The sequence below is a fragment of the Papio anubis genome, chromosome 17 (genome assembly GCF_008728515.1).
Source record: "Papio anubis isolate 15944 chromosome 17, Panubis1.0, whole genome shotgun sequence".
Lineage (NCBI taxonomy): Eukaryota > Metazoa > Chordata > Mammalia > Primates > Cercopithecidae > Papio > Papio anubis.
This window is the reverse complement of record NC_044992.1, coordinates 21,325,783-21,346,650: the sequence shown is the minus strand read 5'-3', so window position 1 is coordinate 21,346,650 and position 20,868 is coordinate 21,325,783. Positions and strand designations below refer to the sequence as shown.

The window sequence follows — 20,868 nt, the reverse complement described above, 5'->3', positions numbered from 1 at the left end:
TCTCTGTGAACCGAAGTTTGGGACTGGGGAAGGCCTCCTGAGAGCTACCCTTCCTCTTGAGCTAAGCAACCCCCAGCAACCCACCAGCAGCTAAGCAGGCACTTGAACCCCTCTGATGGTGACAGAGTTACCAGGCCAGCCTCCTTGGGTGAGGCTTGCTTTGCCCCTTGGAGTTGACTAGGGTCTTGGAGGAGAGAGAAGGGGCAAGAGGTGGTGAGGTTCTGGCTCAGCTTTTTTGTCCATCCTGATCTGAAATCATAGTAGCTCCGGCTCCTGAAGTCACTGTGCTTCCCCAAACCCACCCCTAGAGTGAGCCTTTCTTGAGGTCTCTGTCTAGGGTCTAGGATGGGGAGCAGCAAGACCAGGAGAGATAGTGAAGGGGAGAAACTGAAAGGAAATTCAAAAGCACACACTTCTCATGGAAAAGTGGCCCAGGAGTCCAGGAGTTTGAGGCTGCAGTGAGCTATTATCGTACCACTGCACTCCAACCTGGGCAATAGAGTGAGACTCTGTCTCTAAAAACAGAACAAAACAAAAAAAGGAGGGAATTTTTGGCTGGACATGGTGGCTCATGCCTGTAATTCGAGCACTTTGGGAAGCCAAGGTGGGAGGATTGCTGGAACCCAGAAGTTGGAGACCAGCCTAGGCAATATAACAAGACACCACCTCTACAAAAAATAAATAAGTTAGCTGGGCAACTTATGGGTGGTGTGTGCCTGTAGTCCCAGCTACTTAGGAGGCTGAGGTGGGAGGATTGCTTAAGCCTGGGAGGTTGAGGCTGCAGTGAGCAGAAATCACACCACTGTACTCCAGCCTGGGCAACAGAGTGAGAAAAACAAAATTTAGGCCAGGCACGGTGGCTCACGCCTGTAATCCCAGCACTTTGGAAAGCCAAGGTGGGTGGATCATGCGGTTAGGAGTTCAAGACCAGCCTGGCCAACATGGTGAAACCCTGTCTCTACTAAAAATACAAAAAAATTAGCCAGGTGTGGTGGTGGGCACCTGTAATCCCAGCTACTCTGGAGGAAGAGGCAGGAGAATTGCTTGAACCCAGGAGGTGGAGGTTGCAGTGAGCCAAGATCGTGCCACTGCACTCCAGGCTGGGTGACAAAGCAAGACTCCATCTTGAAAAAAAAAAAAAAAAAAGAAACAAACTTTTAAAAATTTAAGGAAAAGTGGTTCAGAATGTGTCCAAGGAAGAGAATACTATACACATAGTATTGTGTATAGTATTTATCATCTTTCTTAGAACCCCTCAACTGCACCTGTGGAACCTCCTCTGGTTCCAGGTTCCGAACCCCAGGAAGTCCATCTGGCTCTTGAAGGGCCAGAGAGATAAAGGGTTAGATGCAGGCAAAGTTCTAAAGCAGACCTGAGGGTAACCTGGTGACGATATCTGTTCCCCAGTCCCGCTGACAGCAGCTGGCTCCCATTCATCCTGTTGTCACCTTACCATCCTTCTCATCCTGTCCCACTTCACCAGCCCAGTCCCCAGTTGTAGGAGAGGTCTCCACCCCCTCTCCCCTGAAGGCAGCCAGGTTCAGAGCACTAAGGGCTCCAGAAAGGGCAGCCAGTGCCTGGGAGCACTGGAGAGATGGTTTTCTTTGGCTTCCTGGAAGGACCCCTGGGAGGATTTTCATGAAGTATAGGATTTCAGGTACAGACTGCCAGAGTTTGTGGTTTGAGGAGGGATGCTGGGTCCAGCTTCCTTTGTGAGGCCCTGGAGGGGCAGGGGGTACACAATTTACCCCACCCATACCCTCATAAGCCCAACCCAGCCTCCAGTCTTCCCCACCGAGACTTCTCTGCTTTGCTTGAGCTGGACTCTAAACCTCTCCCCTCCTGGAGGCGGGGCCAGCTACCCTGAGCAGGATAAAATCCAAATGGAGGGGTCTGGTGTGGGCACAGCCCTGGCATGGCCCTCTGGCACCTTACCCTTTGCCAGCTCCATGGGCAGCCCTGTGGATGCATCCTCAGCAGGTGATCTGATGGGGAAATGTGGGCAGGGTGAGGACGCAGGGCACGGTGGGATGAGGGAAGGTTGAAGAGGGATGGGAGTAGGGACTTCAGGGTTGATTGAGGGCTTTAAGGCTGGGTGGAGGCTCTTTCAGCAAGTCCCGGCTTGACCCCCACTGTGGCCCGCAGACGGTGGCAGTGGGTTGGGTTCCCACCAGAGAAAGCGGACCACCTTCAGCAAAGGGCAGCTGCTGGAGCTGGAAAGGGCGTTTGCAGCATGGCCCTACCCCGATATCAGCACCCGTGAGCACCTGGCCCAGGTCACTCGCCTTCCTGAGGCCAAGATACAGGTGAGCTGCGACCCTTTCTCACACAGCCAACATCTGGGCTTGGCCCACAGCCCCTTCGCTGGGTAGCCTGCCTTCAGGTTGTTTCCCATGTCCCTGGGTGGAGGGGATGCTGGGGCCAGAAGACTCCTTCTTCTTCCCTAGCAGGTATGGTTCCAGAACCGCCGGGCCAAAAGAATCAAGAACAGGAAGTCAAGAAGTCTAAGCCCCCGGCCTGAGTCCCACCAGAGCTCCTGTTCTCTTCCAGACACCTTCCAGCAGCCCTGGGATCCCCAAATACCAGGCCAACCTCCACTCTCCAGCGGCACACCTCAGTGTACCTCAGTGTGTCAATACACCTCCTGTCCAGCTCCTGGCTTAAGTCCAGGGCAGGGCTGGGAAGGGGCTAAAGCTGTAGCCCCACGGGGACCAGGTGGGGCTTCACAGGTCCACCCTTTCTTAGAGCGAGCTACTCCCCAGACTTCACTAGGCAGCCTGTCTGACCTCATCTATGCCTTGGCCACTGTCACCAATGTGGACCACGCCTAGTCTTGGTCCAGAACTTGCAAGACCCCTCCTCTGACTCCTGTAGCCCACCCTGCCCCTCCTGGGACTGAACACATCAGAAGTGGATCCCCCAGCCCCACCTTTTATGCAAAGGAGTTCCCTATCAGAAAGGAATTTAGCTCAGGCATCCCTCCCTTCCACTGGCCTCCAGGCCAGCCTAGATGCAGGTCCTGTGCAGACTGGGGCCTAGCTCCTGCCACCCCACACCTGACCCCTTTGGGGCATATGCTCATGGTTGTGGCAGGAGGTACCTTCAGAAGGATGAGATGAGGGCAACGTTTTCCTTCACTCTTGCCAGTCCTGGTCCCCAGTTCTCACCAGCTGATGACCTCCTCCCTCCGAAGGGGCAGGCTCCTGTCTCCTGAGGTCTCTCCAGGCCATTACTTTGCTAACTGCTAAGTGAGGTAGGAAAGGAGAATGCTGCTCCTCATCTAGACTGCTGGAGTCACCTTCTTTATGGCTCAGGGCCACCTCTCCTGACCATCGACCACCTGGACAAATTAATCAGAACTATGGATGTGAAGAGGGAGTGGCATTAAAGTAATAAAGCAAAGACAGGAAGCTGGGGCTTATGTTGATTTAATTTTCACAAAGATCAGATTGGCTGCCCTCTGACGTGAGGCCGCAGAGACAACCTGACAGATCTGGGATGAGGCGGGTGCAGCAGCATTGGGTTTTGGTATCACCGTCATCTGTAATACCAACTAATCTCCAAATAAAACTCAAACTCTGTACCTTAATCTGGATTGTTGTGCTCTGCAAATGAACGGGGACGAGGGCCATTTGCCATGGAAATTTATCTCCATCACCTAATCCCTAAATAGGGCCAGGTTCCACACAGATTCTTGGTGGGAGGTATTACCTAGGCTTCTGCTGGGATTAGAGGAATAGTTAATTGAAGGGGTTGGGGCTCTGACTGACAAGACCCTGGGGGAGATGAGAGCCTCTGCTGGCAGCCCCTGCTCCTGGTCCCACTGAGTCTAAGACATTCCAGTTACCTCCACCTCCGGAGCTGCTCTGCTTCGGAGAGAAAACCATGGTGTTTGTGGTCTGCAATGGATTCAAATCCTGACTCTGCTATGTAACCGTGGCAACTCTGGAACTCTATGTGACTAAAAAATGGGGATACTTGTTTGCTCTCTGTTTGAGGTATAAGAAATAATGTAGGTAAAGGGCTTTACATGGTGTGTGACACATTGTAAAAACTCAGTAAATGCTAATTTCCTCTCCAGACAGGCCCTAAGAAACTGGGAAGGCCCCAAACTTTTTGTTCTTCCCACCTCCTGCCAAGCAGTCCCTGGACCCAGAGTGCATTACAGAAAGCATGGCATAGTGAGGCAGGAGTGGCTAGGAGATGAGAGAGCTCCCTTCTACATGCTGAAACTGGAGGACAGGGCATTTGGTTCTCCCCTCCCCCTGCCCCTTGCTTTTTTACTGAGACAAGGTCTCACTCTGTCATCCAGGCTAGAGTGCAATAGCATGATCTTGGATTACTCAGCTTACTGCAACCTCTGCCTCCCGGGCTCAAGGGATCCTCCCACCTTAGCCTCCTAAGTAGCTGGGACTACAGGCGTGTGCTACCATGTCAGCTAATGTTTGAATTTTTTTGTAGAGATGGGCTTTCGCCATATTGCCCAGGCTGGTCTCGAACTCCTGAGCTCAAGCAATCCTCCTACCTTGGTCTCCCAAAGTGCTGGGATTACAGGCACGTACCACTACGCCTGGCTAATTTTTTTGTATTTTTAGTAAAGATGGGGTTTTGCTATGTTGGCCATGCTGGTCTTGAACTCCCAACGTCAAGTGATCCACCCGCCTCAGCCTCCCAAAATGCTAGGATTACAGGTGTTAGCCACCTCACCCGGCCCAGTGTAGCTTTTTAACACAAATTTTACACAGTTCAGGTTACTGGAAACACTGCAAAGTGCCACCTAGTTTGTCTTCTCACAGCTGACACTTCTTCCAACTAAAAGAAACTGGCAAACATTGTAGAGGAAGTGTCCACTGAGCAAATGAGTATATAATTTATTAAAACAGAAAAGTGCTTTGGAAAAAAAAAAAAAGAGAGAACAGGAGTACATACAGTGAACCAAGAAGAGTGTACCATGAGGAGCAGACCCTGAACAGTTAGAACTATTAGAACTATGGAAATCACTGTGCTTTGTGTTGTCACAGGAGTTAAAATAGAAATACCCTGGATACAATAAATATTTACTGGATAAATAACTAAGCCTGATACCCTTTTCAGTGCGTTATATGGACCCTATCATCACACCACTAATCTAAGTTCTCAGAAGTTAAACATTACAAGACTTCAGGACAACATAGGCGACTTCGGCTCCATTTAACAGAGGAAGGACCATAGCTGGTCATTTGATATCTATGAGTCTGTCTTATCTTCTGGAAAAGGGGCCTAATACCATTTCCTTTAGGAAAAAGGTAGCTGCCTTGCTTCCAGTTCTACCATCCTACAGCAACCCATCTTTCTCTTATTTGATGTCTCTGATCAGCTCCTCTTCCAGCACAAACTGGAGAAAGGGGATCCTTTCTGTTTTCTTGGAGGCTTCTGAACTCAATTACAGGTCTGCATTAAAAATGTCTGGAGAAAGCTGGTGATCAGTTTGTACATATGAACAAGTTCAAGGCAGTATGGTCTACTTCTGGGAAGGCCTGGATTCCATTTGCTCCTGAAGGAAAAACCCTAGTCCCAGCAGTGTCTAGAATGGACTGGAGAAGGCAGATGGGTACCGGATTCAGGAAGAGGTACTGATAGACCAAGACCAGTTCTTTCCATTTTAAAGATGTGTTATCTCAATCTCCTCCAATGCTCCCTTTGGAAATTCACAGAACATAGGGCTCCCCACAGAAACAGCAGCTGGCCTGGGCTGGTCTTCTGACTAACTGGAGCTGAACACAAAAAGTCTGACGGGTTGACTGAGTCAGTGACTGGCAATTGGACCCTGAAGCCCCCAAAGTCTTCTCTAGACTTGAAGATGAAGCACCAGTTACAGTTCTCCCAGCTCGCCTTCCATTGCCCGCACCATGACATACAGCTCAGCCAGACCCACCACTGAGGCGACGATCAATGCAGCTAGCACCCGCTGGAGATGGGGAGAACCAGGCTTAAGGGATGCAGGCCAACACCCAGCTCTGTACCCAAGCACCCTGAATGAGGATGGAGAGCCCCCAATCCCCTTCTAAGTTGAGGGAGGGGAAGAAAAGAGAATGTGGCTTCTCCTGGGTTTATTACCTAATCCCCTGTGACTGCTGGAAAGCTCTAATGCTCCCCTTGTTCATGGCATAAATATCTGTTCAATTCCTAACCTGTGCAAGGCACTTTCACATACGTCCTCCCTTACCCACTAACACCCCTACCTGGGGCACCCTGCCCTGCCAAGTGCCTACTCACCGAGGCCATTTCTGTGAAGATATATTGGCTTCCAAGGTAAGTGCAGACGAAGGCAGCTACCACCGTGACAATGAAATTGAAGATGGTGATGACTAGAGCCTTCAATGATCTCACTTTGGGGAGGAGCCAGAGAGGGAACCTTTAGTTCAACATTCTCTAGGAGGCGCTCTTATCTCATGGCTGCCTCCCCCACCAACTGGGTTCCAGTCAAACAAGCCTGAGTGTCATGACTCATCTCAGGAACAGGCTTTAGAAGCCTGATCTCCTAGTACCTCACCTTGCTTTCCCAGGTCGCTCAGAGTCCCACCATGCCTTGAATCCTGGGAAAAAGACAAAGCAGATGATTCAGAATAGAAGCAGCTCAGAGAGCATCCATTGTCAGTCTGGGCTCAGCCCTCTCTATTCCCCAACACATTAACTGCCTTCTCCAGGGATTTTTTTGTCTGGAACCATTTTGACTCTTTTCTGGACCACAGAGCAAGCATTTTGGAGAGAGGACACAGGCTGCCAGTGCCCATCCACTCTTCTGTTTCAGGGTAGGAGCGTGCCATAGAATAGTAGGGAGCCCTGTCAGAAGACAGGCTCCAATGGCTGGGCACAGTGGCTCACCTTGTAATCCCAGCACTTTGGGAGGCCAAGGCAGGAGGATCACCTGAGTTTGGGAGTTCAAGACCAGCCTGGCCAACGTGGTCTCTACTAAAAGAGACCTCACTTAAACCTCGGAGGCGGAGGCTGCAGTGAGCAGAGATCCTGCCACTGCCCTCCAGCCTGGGGGACAGAGCAAGACTCCATCTCAAAAAAAAAAAAAAAAGAAAGAAAAAGAAAAAAAGCCTCCAAGACTCATTCTCCCCCCGCCTTTTATTTTGAGACGGAGTCTTGCTCTTATTGCTCAGGCTAGAGTGCAATGGTGCAGTGTTGGCTCACCGCAACCTCCGCCTCTTGGGTTCAAGTGATTCTCTTGCCTCAGCCTCCCAAATAGCTGGGATTACAGGTGTTCGCCACCACGCCAGGCTCATTTTTGTATTTTTAGTAAAGACGGGGTTTCACCATGTTGGCCAGGCTGGTCACAAATCCCGACCTCAAGTGATCCAAGCACCTCAGCCTCCCAAAGTGCTAGGATTACAGGCGTGAGCCACCGCACCCAGCTAACTCACTCCCACTTCTACGATGTTTAAAAATTGGTCACCATCACAGCCCAGAGTCTCAGTGAATGAGATGGGAATTGCGTTAAGTTTGTATGCAGAGTTCCTATGGTCCCTGAACAGTATAGAAACCAAGTGTCCATGTTTCTTCTAAACTCCATACCTTCTTGCAGTGCAGGGCCCTACTCTGAGGGGCTACCTAGTCCATGTACTGAAGAGCAGGCCCTTACCTGACAAGTGACGTTGCGGGTGATCCGCTTATATTCCTCATTGGCCAGCTGTATCTTAATCTTCTCCAGCCGGGCAACTAGTTCTGGGTTCTGAAGCAGAAAAATCAAATAAGAAGAATGATATTCCCAGCTTGTTAGAAAGCACATCACCATCATTGGTTCCAGGGGAAAAGCACTGCTAAAGGTATCAGGAGACCCACATACTAGTTAGTTCTAACTCCAATGTTTTGAAACTTCTTTTTTAATCTCAATTTTCCAAACAGTTGATAGGGAGGACAATATCTGGTTCCCCCAGATCCCAAAGATTTCAAAAACAAATTTTCAAGCCTAAAAGTTGATTTATAAGTTCAGTGTATCATGGATAAGCCCAACTCAGTCAATAACCACTCCCACAAATGTATCCCTTACGTACCCGTGGAGGCTTCACAACCTCTGGGAGATAGATTTCACTGCCTTCTAGGAGCTCATGGAGGTATAGTTTGGAATCTGAGAAGAAAAGGTTTCACAAACGCAATGATCCACAGAGCTAAGATTGAAGGGTTAAGATCAAGAGGGGTCTAGCCCTTCTTTCTACCAAAATAAAACAGGGCCATCTCTACATTAATCCATTTCCAGGATCATTTTCAATTGAAAAGAATTTTGGATAATTCCATATGGGTATCTCCCAGTGCTGCACAGCTGACTTTAGCTGTCAGCTCTCAATTATCCTGCCAGTGTTACAACTAACATGTAAGCCATTTATTTGTGCCTTTGGGTTAGATCATTTCTGTGGCCACAATAGCTCTTCCCTAAATAGGTTTAGCTCATAGTGATGCTAAATGCTCAGAGGACACTAATACTAGGCAATCTCTTTCTAAGGTCCTTTCTAGTTCTAATAATTGAGCAGTCTACCCTTTGCACTTCTGGCTAGTCTATGCTACTTCTGGCAAAATAACTTATGTGCTAGTTTGCCCTATTCCTTCCCTTTACATATAAGGGAACTGAGGCCCAGCGAGGAGAAATGACTCCTTCAGAGGATTAGTGATAGAGCTAGGACCGGAACTCGCATGCTACTCCCAGGCCAGATCTTTCAACACAGCTTCTGTCATCCTATATCAAAAACAAAACAAAACAAAGTATCAGATTTCACCACCCTTGCTTCTGAGGTGGAAAGAAATCCGGATTCCTAAAGTGTAGAAGTGTAAGCTGATTCCTAAAGTGTAGAAAAACGAAGAGACAGAACCTGTGATACTTGTATTTAGTAAAAACCTAGACTTTCTCAAGGGTGAATTGGGCCTACGTGTTCCTGGAAGTGAAGAGGGGGCTCTCAAAAGAGCAAAAAACTGCACAAGCAAATTTGTCATCCACGAGAAATTCCCATGGGAGTTAAGAAAGTGGGTGGCCCTGGGATTTATGGGGTGACTCTTCGCTTGTCTAGATGAGTGCTCCGTAGAAGAAAGGGAATGATGTGAAAATATCTCAGGAGGGAATCGATCTGGAAACAAGGAGGCGACCCCGGACTGGAGACTGGGGCTCACCTCTTTCTCTTAGGTGATGGTGCAGATCCCGGATGAGACGGAAAGAAACCAAGCGTTGGGGGCCACTGGAGCTATCACCGCCCGTGTGCTTCTTTCCCAGCGCGGCCTCAAGCTCGGCTCGCAGCTTTCGGGGTAGCTGCTCTGGCTCCAGCTCCCCGCCGGGGCCCAAAGCACGCACCAATCGCTCGCCCGCAAGCAAAGAGGACGCCATATCTAGCCGACACTCCGGTCAGGTGACCCCAACCCAGACTTCCGCCCGCCGCGCGCCGGAAGTAGCTCTGAGCTCCGGGGTGGGACCAGGCGGGCCAAGAGGGCCGGGACGCCGCGCGGGGCAGTGTGGGACGGGGGCGGAACGCCGCCCGGCGGCTGGTCAGGGTCTGTGTCAGCAGCCGGGCGGGCGCTCGGGCGGGACATGGCAACCTGTGCAGCCCGGCGGGCCCTGGCCGTGGGAAGCCGCTGGTGGTCCCGGTCGCTGACTGGGGCCCGGTGGCCGAGGCCGCTCTGTGCGGCGGCTGGAGCTGGGGCCTTCTCGCCAGCGGCGACCACGACGACGCGGAGGCACCTCTCGTCCCGGTGAGGGACGGAGCCAGGAGGCGCGAGGACTGGGCCTGGAGCCCAAGGAGCGTGTTCCTGGCCAGTGCGGAGGCCAGGGGCCCGGGCCTGCTGAGGGTGACTGGAGTTTGACCCGGGAGAGGGTCCCAAGCAGGGAGCCGACCTGCGCTGTCTGGGACATGTGCCAGGAGCAGGGAAGCCAGCGCGGCCCAGAGCCCTGGTTGTACAGGGCTGGACCTGAGGGGGAACAGTTTACCCTCCCCGAGTGAATCCTACTTCTCCGGCTGGGGTCCCCAGCACCGCTGTCAGAGGGCACCTTTTTAATTCAGCCCTAGGGCTTTGGCTTGAACCCTCAGCCTTTGGATTCGGATAAAGTCTCCCTCAGAAAGATGCTAGAGGTGGGAAACGAGACTCTTGGGTGTGGACCCTCGTAGGCCCCAGGTTTCCAAGTAACTCTGGGGAGATCGATTTTCTATATGTGACTCGGGGAAGGGGGTTTGAGGCCAAGGGGGTGGTGTGGAAACTCTCCGCGGATGGGATCGGGGGATCAAACGGGCTGGTGGATCAGTGGAAGGAAGCATAAAGTTCACATCTTCAAAACAGTAAAAACAGCCTTTATTTGAAGGGCCCCTAGAAAGTGCAGCCCTGTTCAGAGTGGTGACTGACGGTGCTGACCTTTTAGTAGCTGATATTAGACACTGACACTGGGGAGAAATGATAGCTATTTGCAATTTAAGACCCCTGTGAGAGTATGAACAAAAACGATATTGAGAGACGCTTGATGCAGTAGGAAATCTAGAGATGTTTAAGCTTTTCAAGGGCAATATAAGGGCTACAGGTTAGAGGGGGAGATGGACATGGAATTACAATACAGGACAAATATTTTTTGAGCACCTCTTCTACACTAGGCTCTGAGGGGGCAGTACCAGCTAATCAGACTCAGGCATTGCTCCCAGGGAATTTACAGTATTTAATAAAGATAAGAAATGAACACAACTGAAATGTAAAGTGGGCAGGATATTGCTTGATGACTTGTGATTTAGAAAATGTAAGAAAAGAAGAAAAAAAGATATACCCCTTCTTGTTTTTTTTTTTTTTTTTTTTTTGAGACGGAGTCTTTGCTCTGTAGCCCGGGCTGGAGTGCAGTGGCCGGATCTCAGCTCACTGCAAGCTCCGCCTCCCGGGTTTGTGCCATTCTCCTGCCTCAGCCTCCCGAGTAGCTGGGACTACAGGCGCCCGCCACCTCGCCCGGCTAGTTTTTTGTATTTTTAGTAGAGACGGGGTTTCACCGTGTTAGCCAGGATGGTCTCGATCTCCTGACCTCGTGATCCGCCCGTCTCGGCCTCCCAAAGTGCTGGGATTACAGGCTTGAGCCACCGCGCCCGGCCGATATACCCCTTCTTAAAAAATTGAAAAAGTGAGCAAGACAGTTAAAGTGCTGTGGGAGGTCAGGAGCGTGGGTTAGGGAAGAAGCAAGGGCAGGGGTACGTTTGAGCAGAGTGTGAGGGCATGATATGACGAATGCCCCGTGAAGAGAGAAGACAGTAATATGGGAGCGGTCACATCTAACACTGGGAGACTGGGGAGGTTTTCACCAAGGAGGAGTAAAGCCTTTCCTGCTCCAGCTGGCCCCACTACCCCAAACCCTACTCTGCTGTCATCACCGTGGCCCCTCAGTATCCTAGGAGCTTTTTCTGGTGGATGAGTACCATTACCTTCTCAGCTTTGTTCTTCTCAACTTGTTCTTTTCCTTCCTACTCAGAAATCGACCAGAGGGCAAAGTGTTGGAGACAGTTGGTGTGTTTGAGGTGCCAAAACAGAATGGAAAATATGAGACCGGGCAGGTGAGTATTGGGCTGGGTCATCTTTCATTTTCATAGAGTGCTCTGCTTCTGAAAGAAGTCAGATTAGGTCACAGGCCTGCATGGTATGGTTTTCCATTCATTCCTCCTTGATGTTTGGTGCCAGACCAGAATCAAATTTTTATTTATTTTTTATTTTATTTTTTATTTTTTTTTTGTGAGACAGAGTTTCGGTCTTGTTGCCCAGGCTGAAGTGCAATGGCGTGGTCTTGGCTTACCGCAACCCTCACCTCCCAGGTTCAAGTGATTCTCCTGCCTCAGCCTCCCAAGTAGCTGGGATTACAGGCATGCGCCACCACGCCCGGCTAATTTTGTATTTTTAGTGGAGATGGGTTTACTCTATGTTGGTCAGGCTGGTCTCGAGCTCCCGACCTCAGGTGATCCTCCTGCGTTGGCCTCCCAAAGTCCTGGGGATTACAGGCGTGAGCCACCGCACCTAGCCCAGAATCAAAGTTTTATAGATATGGTTTCTGTTCTCCTAGATTTGGATGCACTTAATGTGTCAGTGGGTTCTCTTTCCAAGTTAGTGTGGACAGGGATGGTGTGGACTATAGTGAGGTTTAGACAAGTTGCTGAAGATTTCTCTAACATAGTGGATGGTGGGAAGCCAGTGGAGGGAGCTTTCAGAAAAGTAAACCTTTGATGCTTTGCTGCAGTAAAATTGACTTTAGTGTGGTAAACTCTGGATGTGTGGTTCTTTTTCTATATCAGCTTTGTTCTGGGTCCACTGGGATAGATTTAGGCCCTTCTAGGATATCATAAGTTAAGGAAGACTTTTTGTTTGTTCAACATTTTATTTTTCTGTGTGCCTACAATAGACCAGGCATTGTGCATTAGGGTTAAATCAGAAAGCAAAGTAGACATGATTCCTACCATTGTGGAGTTTCTAGTCTAGAAAAGAATGAATGATTTGCAAATGGCCAATAGCTGTACATTGTGCTAAGTGGGAGGGAGGTCAGGGAAGGCTTCTTGGAGGCCTAAGCTTTTACCTAAAGGATGAGTAGAGTCAGCCAGGTAAAGAAGAAATAAGAGTGTTCCAGCCATTGGTCTGGTTGATCACAGACTTCAAGGGAAAAGGTAGCAAGACCTTGTGCTGGAGTTGCCTCCACCTGTGCTGCTTTGTGGTCTGGGGCCCACCTGGATGGATTTGCTGGACTACAGACTCACTGAGGCCCCTCTTTCCTCCCAGCTTTTCCTTCATAGCATTTTTGGCTACCGAGGTGTTGTCCTGTTTCCCTGGCAGGCCAGACTGTATGACCGGGATGTGGCTTCTGCAGCTCCAGAAAAGTATGTTTCCCTGTGGTTGTGCCTCACAGTATCCTCAGGAGGAGATGGCAGACATATGTAATGGGGGTACCAGGGGTGACGACAGCATCCTCCTGGGCCTTGGAAACATCCCCAGAGTACTTATCTGGGACTAAGACCCATGGAGACAAAAGTGCTGAGTGCCAGGGATAGTCTCAGTCAGAGAGTCCCTTTAGGCCTCCCCAGAATGCTTTCCTAAGCCACTCCTAATTTTCATTATGAGTACCACAGAGGGCATTTGGGGGACAAGTCTTCTTAATTTGTTGATGTTCAGCTGGAGTCTTTCCCTCAATCTCACATCATCCCTAGAATACATTAAAACAGAAAAAGTTCAGCTCCATTAAGTGATCACAGACAGTCCCTGGGATATAAGAAGACAAGAGTACTCTGGGCCCTGGGGACTGAGGTGGCAATTTGATTTTCTCAACATGGCCCCCTTCTTTTAAGAGGTATCCACACAGTCAGATGATGGCTCCATACCATGGTCTTCCATGCTGTATTATTTGCCCCAACTGAGGAGCAGCTGAGCTGAGGTGCTGCAGAATGGGTGTCCAGCTGGTGCTAAAAAGCCCCTTCAGATCAGGGACCAGCCTGTTTAGGTCAGGAGGGGTAGGGAGCTGAATCAGGTGCAGCTTCCATTTCTCGTGCGGTGATCTTGGCCTCCTTCTCCCATCCCATAGAGCAGAGAACCCTGCTGGCCATGGCTCCAAGGAGGTGAAAGGCAAAACTCACACTTACTATCAGGTGCTGATTGATGCCCGTGACTGCCCACATATAGTAAGTAAGCAAAATGGCTGGGCCTGGGGGTCCTCTCCATGGAAAGTCCTGCATCCCAATGGGGACAAAGGGAGGGAAAGGGGTCAAACAGAGCCCAGGTCAGTCCTAGTCCCCAAGGCCTTGGACTGCACAGTGGCAAACAAAGCCCTGATTCACTTCTTGCCTCAGTCTCAGAGATCTCAGACAGAAGCTGTGACCTTCTTGGCTAACCATGATGACAGCCGGGCCCTCTATGCCATCCCAGGTGAGTAGTTAGCATTTGAATGGTGCCTGTCAAGAAGGAGTCTGGTGTGTCTCAGGGAGAGGATCCTGATGTCCTGTCATCCACTGGGAGGGATTATGATGCCAGGGTATGATACCAGGGTTATCCCATACTGGGACAAGGCCAGTTAATGTCTCTTCTCAACCCCATTTCTCTCCTCTCCTGTGTGAGTTTCACTGTGTTCTGCATCTCTGTGCCAGGCTTGGACTATGTCAGCCATGAAGACATCCTCCCCTACACCTCCACTGATCAGGTTCCCATCCAACATGAACTCTTTGAAAGATTTCTTCTGTATGACCAGACAAAAGGTAATCTCTCTCAAGAAGGGGAGGTGGAATGGGAGGGCCTTTTCATCAAAGAATATCATAGAAATAATTCCAGGGCTGGGCGCAGTGGCTCACGCCTGTAATCTCAGCACTTTGGGAGGCCCAGGCAGGTAGATCATCTGAGGTCAGGAGTTCGAGACTGGCCTGGCTAACCTGGTGAAACCCTGTCTCTACTAAAAATACAAAAATTAGCTGGGCGTGGTGGTGGGCGCCTATAATCCCAGCTACTTGGGAGGCTGAGGCAGGAGAATCACTTGAACTCAGGAGGCAGAGGTTGCAGTGAGCCAAGATCACACCATTGCATTCCAGCCTGGATGACAGAGCGAGACTCCATCTCAGATTAAAAAAAAAAAAAAAAAAATGGGCCGGGTGCTGTGGCTCACGCCTGTAATTTCAGCACTTTGGGAGGCTGATGTGGGCGGGTCAGTAGGTCAAGAGATCGAGACCATCCTGGCCAATTTGGTGAAACCCTGTCTCTACTAAAAATATAAAAATTAGCTGGGTGTGGTGGCGTGCCATCTGTGGTCTCAGCTACTTGGAAGGCTGAGGCTGGAGAATTGCTTGAACCCAGGAGGTGGAGGTTGCAGTGAGCCAAGATCGCGCCACTGCACTCCAGCCTGGCGACAGAGCAAGACTCCATCTCAAAAAGAAAAGAAAAGAAGTAATTCCAAAGCTCTATTTCCACGACCCTTTTCAACCCCCTGTTAGACCTGTCATGCCTCATAGGTGTCATACCTGACAGATGGCAGTTATTTTCTTACAGATATGGAAACTGAGGATCAGGGATGATGACAAGGGACTCAAGGTTGTTAGTAGCAGAGTGAGGGCTGAAAACCAGGGCTCTTAACTCCCAGGAGCTAGGTACACTAGCTCCTCGGGGCTTATTCTTGGTAGCAGTCCTGTGCCTTCTTCCAGCCTGTACTTTTGCTTCATGTATGAGCATCCTGTTTGCCTGGGCCACCACTAGGAAGGGTTTTCTAGGAGGGGCAATCGCATTGGACTGTTGGCTTGGACTAACCAGTTGTATCTTGCCCCAGCACCTCCTTTTGTGGCTCGGGAGACACTAAGGGCCTGGCAAGAGAAGAATCATCCCTGGCTGGAGCTCTCTGATGTTCATCGGGAAACAACTGAGAACATACGTGTCACTGTCATCCCCTTCTACATGGGCATGAGGGTATGTGGCCAGCCTGGACCCCTTCTAGCAGGGGTAGGCCTCAAGGTATATGGTGTCCTTAAGGTGACTGCTGGGGGAGGGGAGTCTAAATATAAACCATGTCCCTGTGGTTCTGCTCCCAAGTGGTGGGGTTGAGTAGCCTCTAGACAGTGGCTGACACCAAGACCTAGAGCAGGCAGGGAAACCCATAGGTCCCAGGAAGGAATCCTTTATCCTGTCTCTTCCCTCTTGCTCAAAGGGAGCCATGTTTATGAAGAATATACACATAATTATTTAAAGCAGTGTAGGCATAACACTTTACACATTATAGACACTTAAACATTGCCTGGCTGTAAGCATGTGCAGTGGTAGGGGCCGCCCAACTCCACAGACAGAAGCTATAGGTCAGAGAAGTGTGATAGTCATTGCATGTTTGGATACAAATATAAATGAAACACCGTCCCTGTCTTTCAGGACCTCATAGTAGTGGAGGAGGCCAACTTAAAGTATTATAGTAAGGGACAGTAATGGGAGACAGGAGGAGGACAGGGGCCCAGGGCAGCAAGGATAGGGGGCAGGGCTGGCCAGGAGGACAGTGAAAAAGGTAAGAGTCCTGTAGCTGATTTCTGTTGGCATCCAGCTCTGTTGGCGATCTTGAAGGGATGAAGAGTGGGGAGGCCAGGAGTGGATACAGGGATGTTGCCTCCCTGTGGGTTTGTAGGCCATGGTTCAGCTATCATCCTTATCTCACAGATACTCTCAATTTGGTCTGTCTGCAACCTTCCTGGAATACATCAACTGCATTGGAGAGATGTTGATTGGAACACACTTGGTCTTGCCCTGTGAGACTTAAATTCTTTTTATTTTCTCCCTAGGAAGCCCAGAATTCCCACGTGTACTGGGTGAGTGGCGCTGTCTGGGAGAAGGGGAGCTTGTGGGGTGTGCCTGGGGGTCAGGGTGGAGGTAGGGGAGCTCACCTTCTGGCGGGAGCGGAACCTGTGCAGTGCATGTGTCAGCTTTGTTGACTTTTGCTTTGCACAGAATTCTGAGGAGGGTTACCCAAAGTTTATTTTTTTTAAACTCCCTCTCCCACATCCCCTTCAGTGGCGCTACTGTATCCGTTTGGAGAACCTTGACAGTGACGTGGTACAGCTCCGGGAGCGGCACTGGAGGATATTCAGTCTCTCCGGCACCTTGGAGACAGTGCGAGGCCGAGGGGTAGTGGGCAGGGTGAGCATCCCTGGTCTAGTAATTCTGGTCCTGTGCAGCAAGCCTGGGGGCTTAGTGCAAGGCTTCCTTCTCCTTTGTGGTTATAGACAGAGGCTCACTTTGTGAACACATTGTGTTGTTTTGCGTTAGAAATCTTAAAACAACCCCATGAGATAGGTTTTTAAAAACCCATTTCATAGATGAAGAGAGTGAGACTGAGATGTTAAATAACTAGCCCATGGTCCCATAACTAGTAGTGGCAGGGCCTGGATTTAAACCTAAGTGAGTCTGAAGTCAAAACTTGTGTAGTTTTTAAAACTGGTGTAGTGTCTTTTAAAAACCGAAATTTGAAAGTTGTTAGGTGGGGCACGCACCCCCACCACTCGCTGTGATCTTGCCTCTTTGCCCCTTTACGTGTTTACATCCTCTGCTGGTCCTTGAAGAGATCTGATTTTATAATCCTTGCCTACCCAACCCTGTCTCCTGAGAAATAAAGTCACAAGCAGTACTGGTGTCAGGGGCGACATTCAACAAGCATTTATCAAATTCAGCGGGGACTGGGGAGGCAGGTGGTAAAGTGAATAAGAACAGGGCTTTAGATTTAGCTAGTGACTTCAAATTCCAGCTGAGTTATATATTCACTGCATAACTGTGAGCAAGTTATTTAACCAAAATCTTAGTTCCTTACTGCTAAAATGTGGATCACACCAATTACCTCATGATCACTAGGAGAATTAAAGCAGCAGAGGTTTGCAGAGTACCTGCTGTGGTGCCTGGCACTTAGCACGCATGAATGGACACTGGAGGGGATATCTCCACAGTAGGTCCTTCGTTTTTAGAGACAGGGTCTCACTGTGTCACCCAGGCTGGAGTGCAGCGGTGTGACCATAGTTTACTTTCCTGGACTCAAGCAATCCTCTGCTTCAGCTTCTTGAGTAGCAAGACTACAGGCACACACCACTATGCCTGGTTAATTAAAAACTTTTTTTTTTGTGGAGATGGGGTGTCACTGTGTTCCCCAGGCTGCAGAGGAGGTCCTTTGCCCAGTGCCCTCGGACATTCAGTCTGAGATATCTTTCCCAGAGCCAGCATAAGAGGCCCAGGCCAAATGGTCATGCTGTGGGAGGAGGTACTAGCAGGCAGCGTTGTCATGTTGTGGGATGCCTGCTATGGCAGTGGCTGGGCGGGGGACATTCAGTCTTGATGAACTGGCAGTCAGCATGTAACCCTGGGGTACAGGAAACATGTCCCTGGGGCTTGGCCTGACCCATTTTGCCTAAACCCTTACAGGAACCTGTGTTATCCAAGGAGCAGCCCGCGTTCCAGTATAGCAGCCACGTCTCGCTGCAGGCTTCCAGTGGGCACATGTGGTGAGTGAGTGTGCACAGCAGTAGGGACCACCCAGCTCCACAAACAGAAGCTGTAGGTCAAAACAGTGAGAGCTTAGAGCTTGCCATTAACTCTGGGCCAAGTTACATTCTTGGAGGGAGCCTTATCTGCTATTTATTGTTGTGTGGGACTTGTCTAATTTTCTCTTACTGCCTGTTTCCCAGTTCCCTATGATTTGTGGACTGAGGTCTTAGGCCAAAGAGGTCTGGTGATTTGATGCTGCAGAGTTTCTCATATAATTGGGTTTTTTCCCTTTGTGTTTCACTCCTTAGCCTGAAAATGCAGTTGGGTAGCTTATGCAGTATGTATCTAAAGGCCAGAATCTGGACACTTTTTTTTTTTTTTTGGAGACAGAGTTTCGCTTGTTGCCCAGGCTGGAGTGCAACGGCGCAATCTCGGCCCACTGCAACCTCCACCTCCCGGGTTCAAGCCATTCTCCTGCCTTAGCCACCCAAGTAGCTGGGATTACAGGCATGCGCCACCACGTCCGGCTAATTTTGTATTTTTAGTAGAGACGGGGTTTCTCCATGTTGGTCAGACTGGTCTCGAACTCCTGACCTCAGGTGACCTCAGGTGATCTGCCAGGATAAGCCTCCCAAAATGCTGGGATTATAGGCATGAACCACTGCAGCAGTTTTTCTTTTCATGGATAACCATGAGGGGCTCTTGGGTCTCTGGACGAGTCATCCTGTCATGAGCTAGACAGAAGAGAGCTCAGGCTCACACGTCCTCTGTGGCTGGCAGCTGAGGGCATGAGGCCATCCAGATCCTTAGGAGACCTCAGCCCTGGCTCCTTCTAAACCAGCTTCTCTCTGACCTGCAGGGGTACATTCCGTTTTGAAAGACCTGATGGCTCCCACTTTGATGTTCGGATCCCTCCCTTCTCCCTGGAAAGCAATAAAGATGAGAAGACACCACCCTCAGGCCTTCACTGGTAAGGCCAGCTGAGGCCCCAAGTGCTTCCTTGGTCACCAGGAAGAACAACTGTCATCCCACAATTGCTGCAGAACTCTTCTCTCCCCATCATGGGCCACAGTGGGTCTCTTAATTTGATTGTGGGGTTCTTTTTGTGGTGAGGGTGGTATAACTTTTCTTCAGAAGACCCATGTGGGACACCTCCAAGGCTGGCCTCCTCATAAGCCCTGCCTATACCATGTTCCAGTAAACCTCTCCACCTAGGAACTGTTCAGCTGCCACAGGCCTGGAGGAGTTTCCTGGCCTGTCACGTGAGGTTTGATCAGTAAACCAGTGCACGCTTGGCCACCCTTGCCATTTCTGCTCCCAGAGTCTCAGACTTCCCTTCTGACCCAGTGTGTGCCCTTGATTGCTTTCTCTGCTGCCCTTTGAGGGAGCTGCCCCCCGGTAGGGCATGTGCCTGTTTCCCTCTCAGCCTGGAGGCTGGCTGGACATCTCCTACGGTCAATGTGCCTCTCAGCTAGTTGGCAGGGTTGCTGGACTCTTGTTCACTTTACCTTTTGCCAAATGCAGAGAGGGAGACCAGTGTCAGAGTCAGAGTGGCCTGGCTCTTAGCACTGACCAACCATTGCCATTTCTGGCCTCGCTAGGCCCAGGAGAGGAGGGAGGCAAGCCAGTCGGGTTTCCTGGAACAATGGGTGCGCCAGCCCTGAGCATGACTCTGCCAAGCATCCAGACCACAAATGCAGGAATTTGGCCGAGGAGCAGCTTTAGGTATGGATGACGACTAAGCCAAGCTACTTCCTGAGCTTCTCTCGGATTTCCAAGAGCCAGAGATGAATTGTGCTGCAACTTGCCCCAATTCTTAGGATTTCTTCTCCTCCGCCACTGCAGTGATTGTTAGAGGTCATTTTCTTGAATTAATATTAAATCACAGTTCCAGCCCTTGTTAGTGTTGTCCTTAGTCCTCCAGGGGGAGCCGGGGTTGCAGGGCAACAGTACAGTCGCGCTTATGACCTAGCTAGAACACAAGGTCAGGTGATAATGGAAACACAGGAACTCAGCCCATGGCCGCAAGCTGGCCAAGGCCTGCTCACTGTAAACATGGCTCTGTACCATTGAGTTTAGCACAATTTTATTAGAAATTAGTGTTTGCTTCCATCACTAATGCTGAGCAACCAAATATTACAGTTATGTGATAAGGAAAAATTCTCTCCTGCCCAGGACCTGCACCATCCTTTAGGCCAACCTTGGTCACATACCAAATTCAATAAAATCCAATACTGGTCTGTGTTGTTAACAGCAGGCTGCCAGGTTTCTCAGAAACTGACAAGAAAGTCTGACCTTCATCCATACTTTTTTGTTTACTTACCCTTGGGCTGCTTGGAGTTGAAAAATGCACACAGCCAAGAGTTGCTTTCTGAATAGGGCTGGAAACTTTCAAAGAAAACCCCCAAACTTTTAAGCCACAAAGTCTGATTTAAGAAGCTAAGATCACGTCAGTGAGTTCAATGTTAGTATTTTCCTTAAGACCAAGGAGATATTTTCAGTCAGAGAAGATAAATGCCCAGTCCCAGACTACTGTGCTTTCTCGGCAAGAAAGACCGAGACACTGAGGATGTGAACGTCAAAGCAGTAAGCAGGGACTAAAGGGGATGGGGAGGTCAAAAGGCAAGCATCAAAACACCTCAGTGGGGAGCTGGGAATTTGAGTATTAAAGGACCTCAAGAGGGCAGCTGAGAAAACAGGCCAGTGGTCTCAGGCCGACGCATTCCAGTCTCTGTGGGAAAGTCACAAAGCCAAAGCCCGAATTTGGCCAAAGAAATGGATTTGTTGGCCGGGCGCGGTGGCTCAAGCCTGTAATCCCAGCACTTTGGGAGGCCGAGGCAGGCGGATCACGAGGTCAGGAGATCGAGACCATCCTGGCTAACATGGTGAAACCCCGTCTCTACTAAAAATACAAAAAACTAGCCG

The 20,868-nt window shown here is 50.0% G+C and overlaps 3 protein-coding genes across 7 annotated transcripts; 2 read left to right on the top strand and 1 right to left on the bottom strand.

Annotated features, from left to right (window-relative positions):
* The first annotated feature begins 1,101 nt into the window (after positions 1 to 1,101).
* Positions 1,102 to 4,001, top strand: SEBOX (SEBOX homeobox). 3 transcript variants are annotated; one of them, XM_021928853.2, is made up of 3 exons: positions 1,102 to 1,657; positions 2,146 to 2,306; positions 2,451 to 4,001. In XM_021928853.2, exons 1-3 carry the CDS (start codon positions 1,639 to 1,641, stop codon positions 2,829 to 2,831), a joined length of 561 nt encoding a protein of 186 aa, XP_021784545.1. In that variant the 5' UTR covers positions 1,102 to 1,638; the 3' UTR covers positions 2,832 to 4,001. The 3 variants fall into 3 exon arrangements, with proteins under 3 accessions (XP_021784545.1, XP_031513293.1, XP_003912545.2); XM_031657433.1 differs by having other exon boundaries at positions 2,448 to 4,001; XM_003912496.5 differs by having other exon boundaries at positions 1,102 to 1,980.
* Positions 3,413 to 9,423, bottom strand: TMEM199 (transmembrane protein 199). 2 transcript variants are annotated; one of them, XM_021928851.2, is made up of 6 exons: positions 9,145 to 9,423; positions 8,040 to 8,113; positions 7,628 to 7,717; positions 6,533 to 6,575; positions 6,256 to 6,368; positions 3,413 to 5,947 (listed from the first exon to the last, which is right to left on the bottom strand). In XM_021928851.2, the coding sequence occupies exons 1-6, from the start codon at positions 9,353 to 9,355 to the stop codon at positions 5,852 to 5,854; spliced, it is 627 nt and encodes a 208-aa protein (XP_021784543.1). In that variant the 5' UTR covers positions 9,356 to 9,423; the 3' UTR covers positions 3,413 to 5,851. The 2 variants fall into 2 exon arrangements, with proteins under 2 accessions (XP_021784543.1, XP_021784544.1); XM_021928852.2 differs by having other exon boundaries at positions 4,836 to 5,768.
* Positions 9,421 to 19,844, top strand: POLDIP2 (DNA polymerase delta interacting protein 2). Of its 2 annotated transcripts, XM_009189940.2 has the most exons (12): positions 9,421 to 9,717; positions 11,459 to 11,540; positions 12,748 to 12,845; positions 13,544 to 13,640; positions 13,809 to 13,884; positions 14,103 to 14,210; positions 15,266 to 15,402; positions 16,257 to 16,283; positions 16,486 to 16,611; positions 17,881 to 17,960; positions 18,803 to 18,913; positions 19,545 to 19,844. In XM_009189940.2, the coding sequence occupies exons 1-12, from the start codon at positions 9,557 to 9,559 to the stop codon at positions 19,666 to 19,668; spliced, it is 1,227 nt and encodes a 408-aa protein (XP_009188204.1). In that variant the 5' UTR covers positions 9,421 to 9,556; the 3' UTR covers positions 19,669 to 19,844. The 2 variants fall into 2 exon arrangements, with proteins under 2 accessions (XP_009188204.1, XP_009188205.1); XM_009189941.2 differs by having other exon boundaries at positions 18,803 to 19,844.
* The last annotated feature ends 1,024 nt before the right edge of the window (positions 19,845 to 20,868 follow it).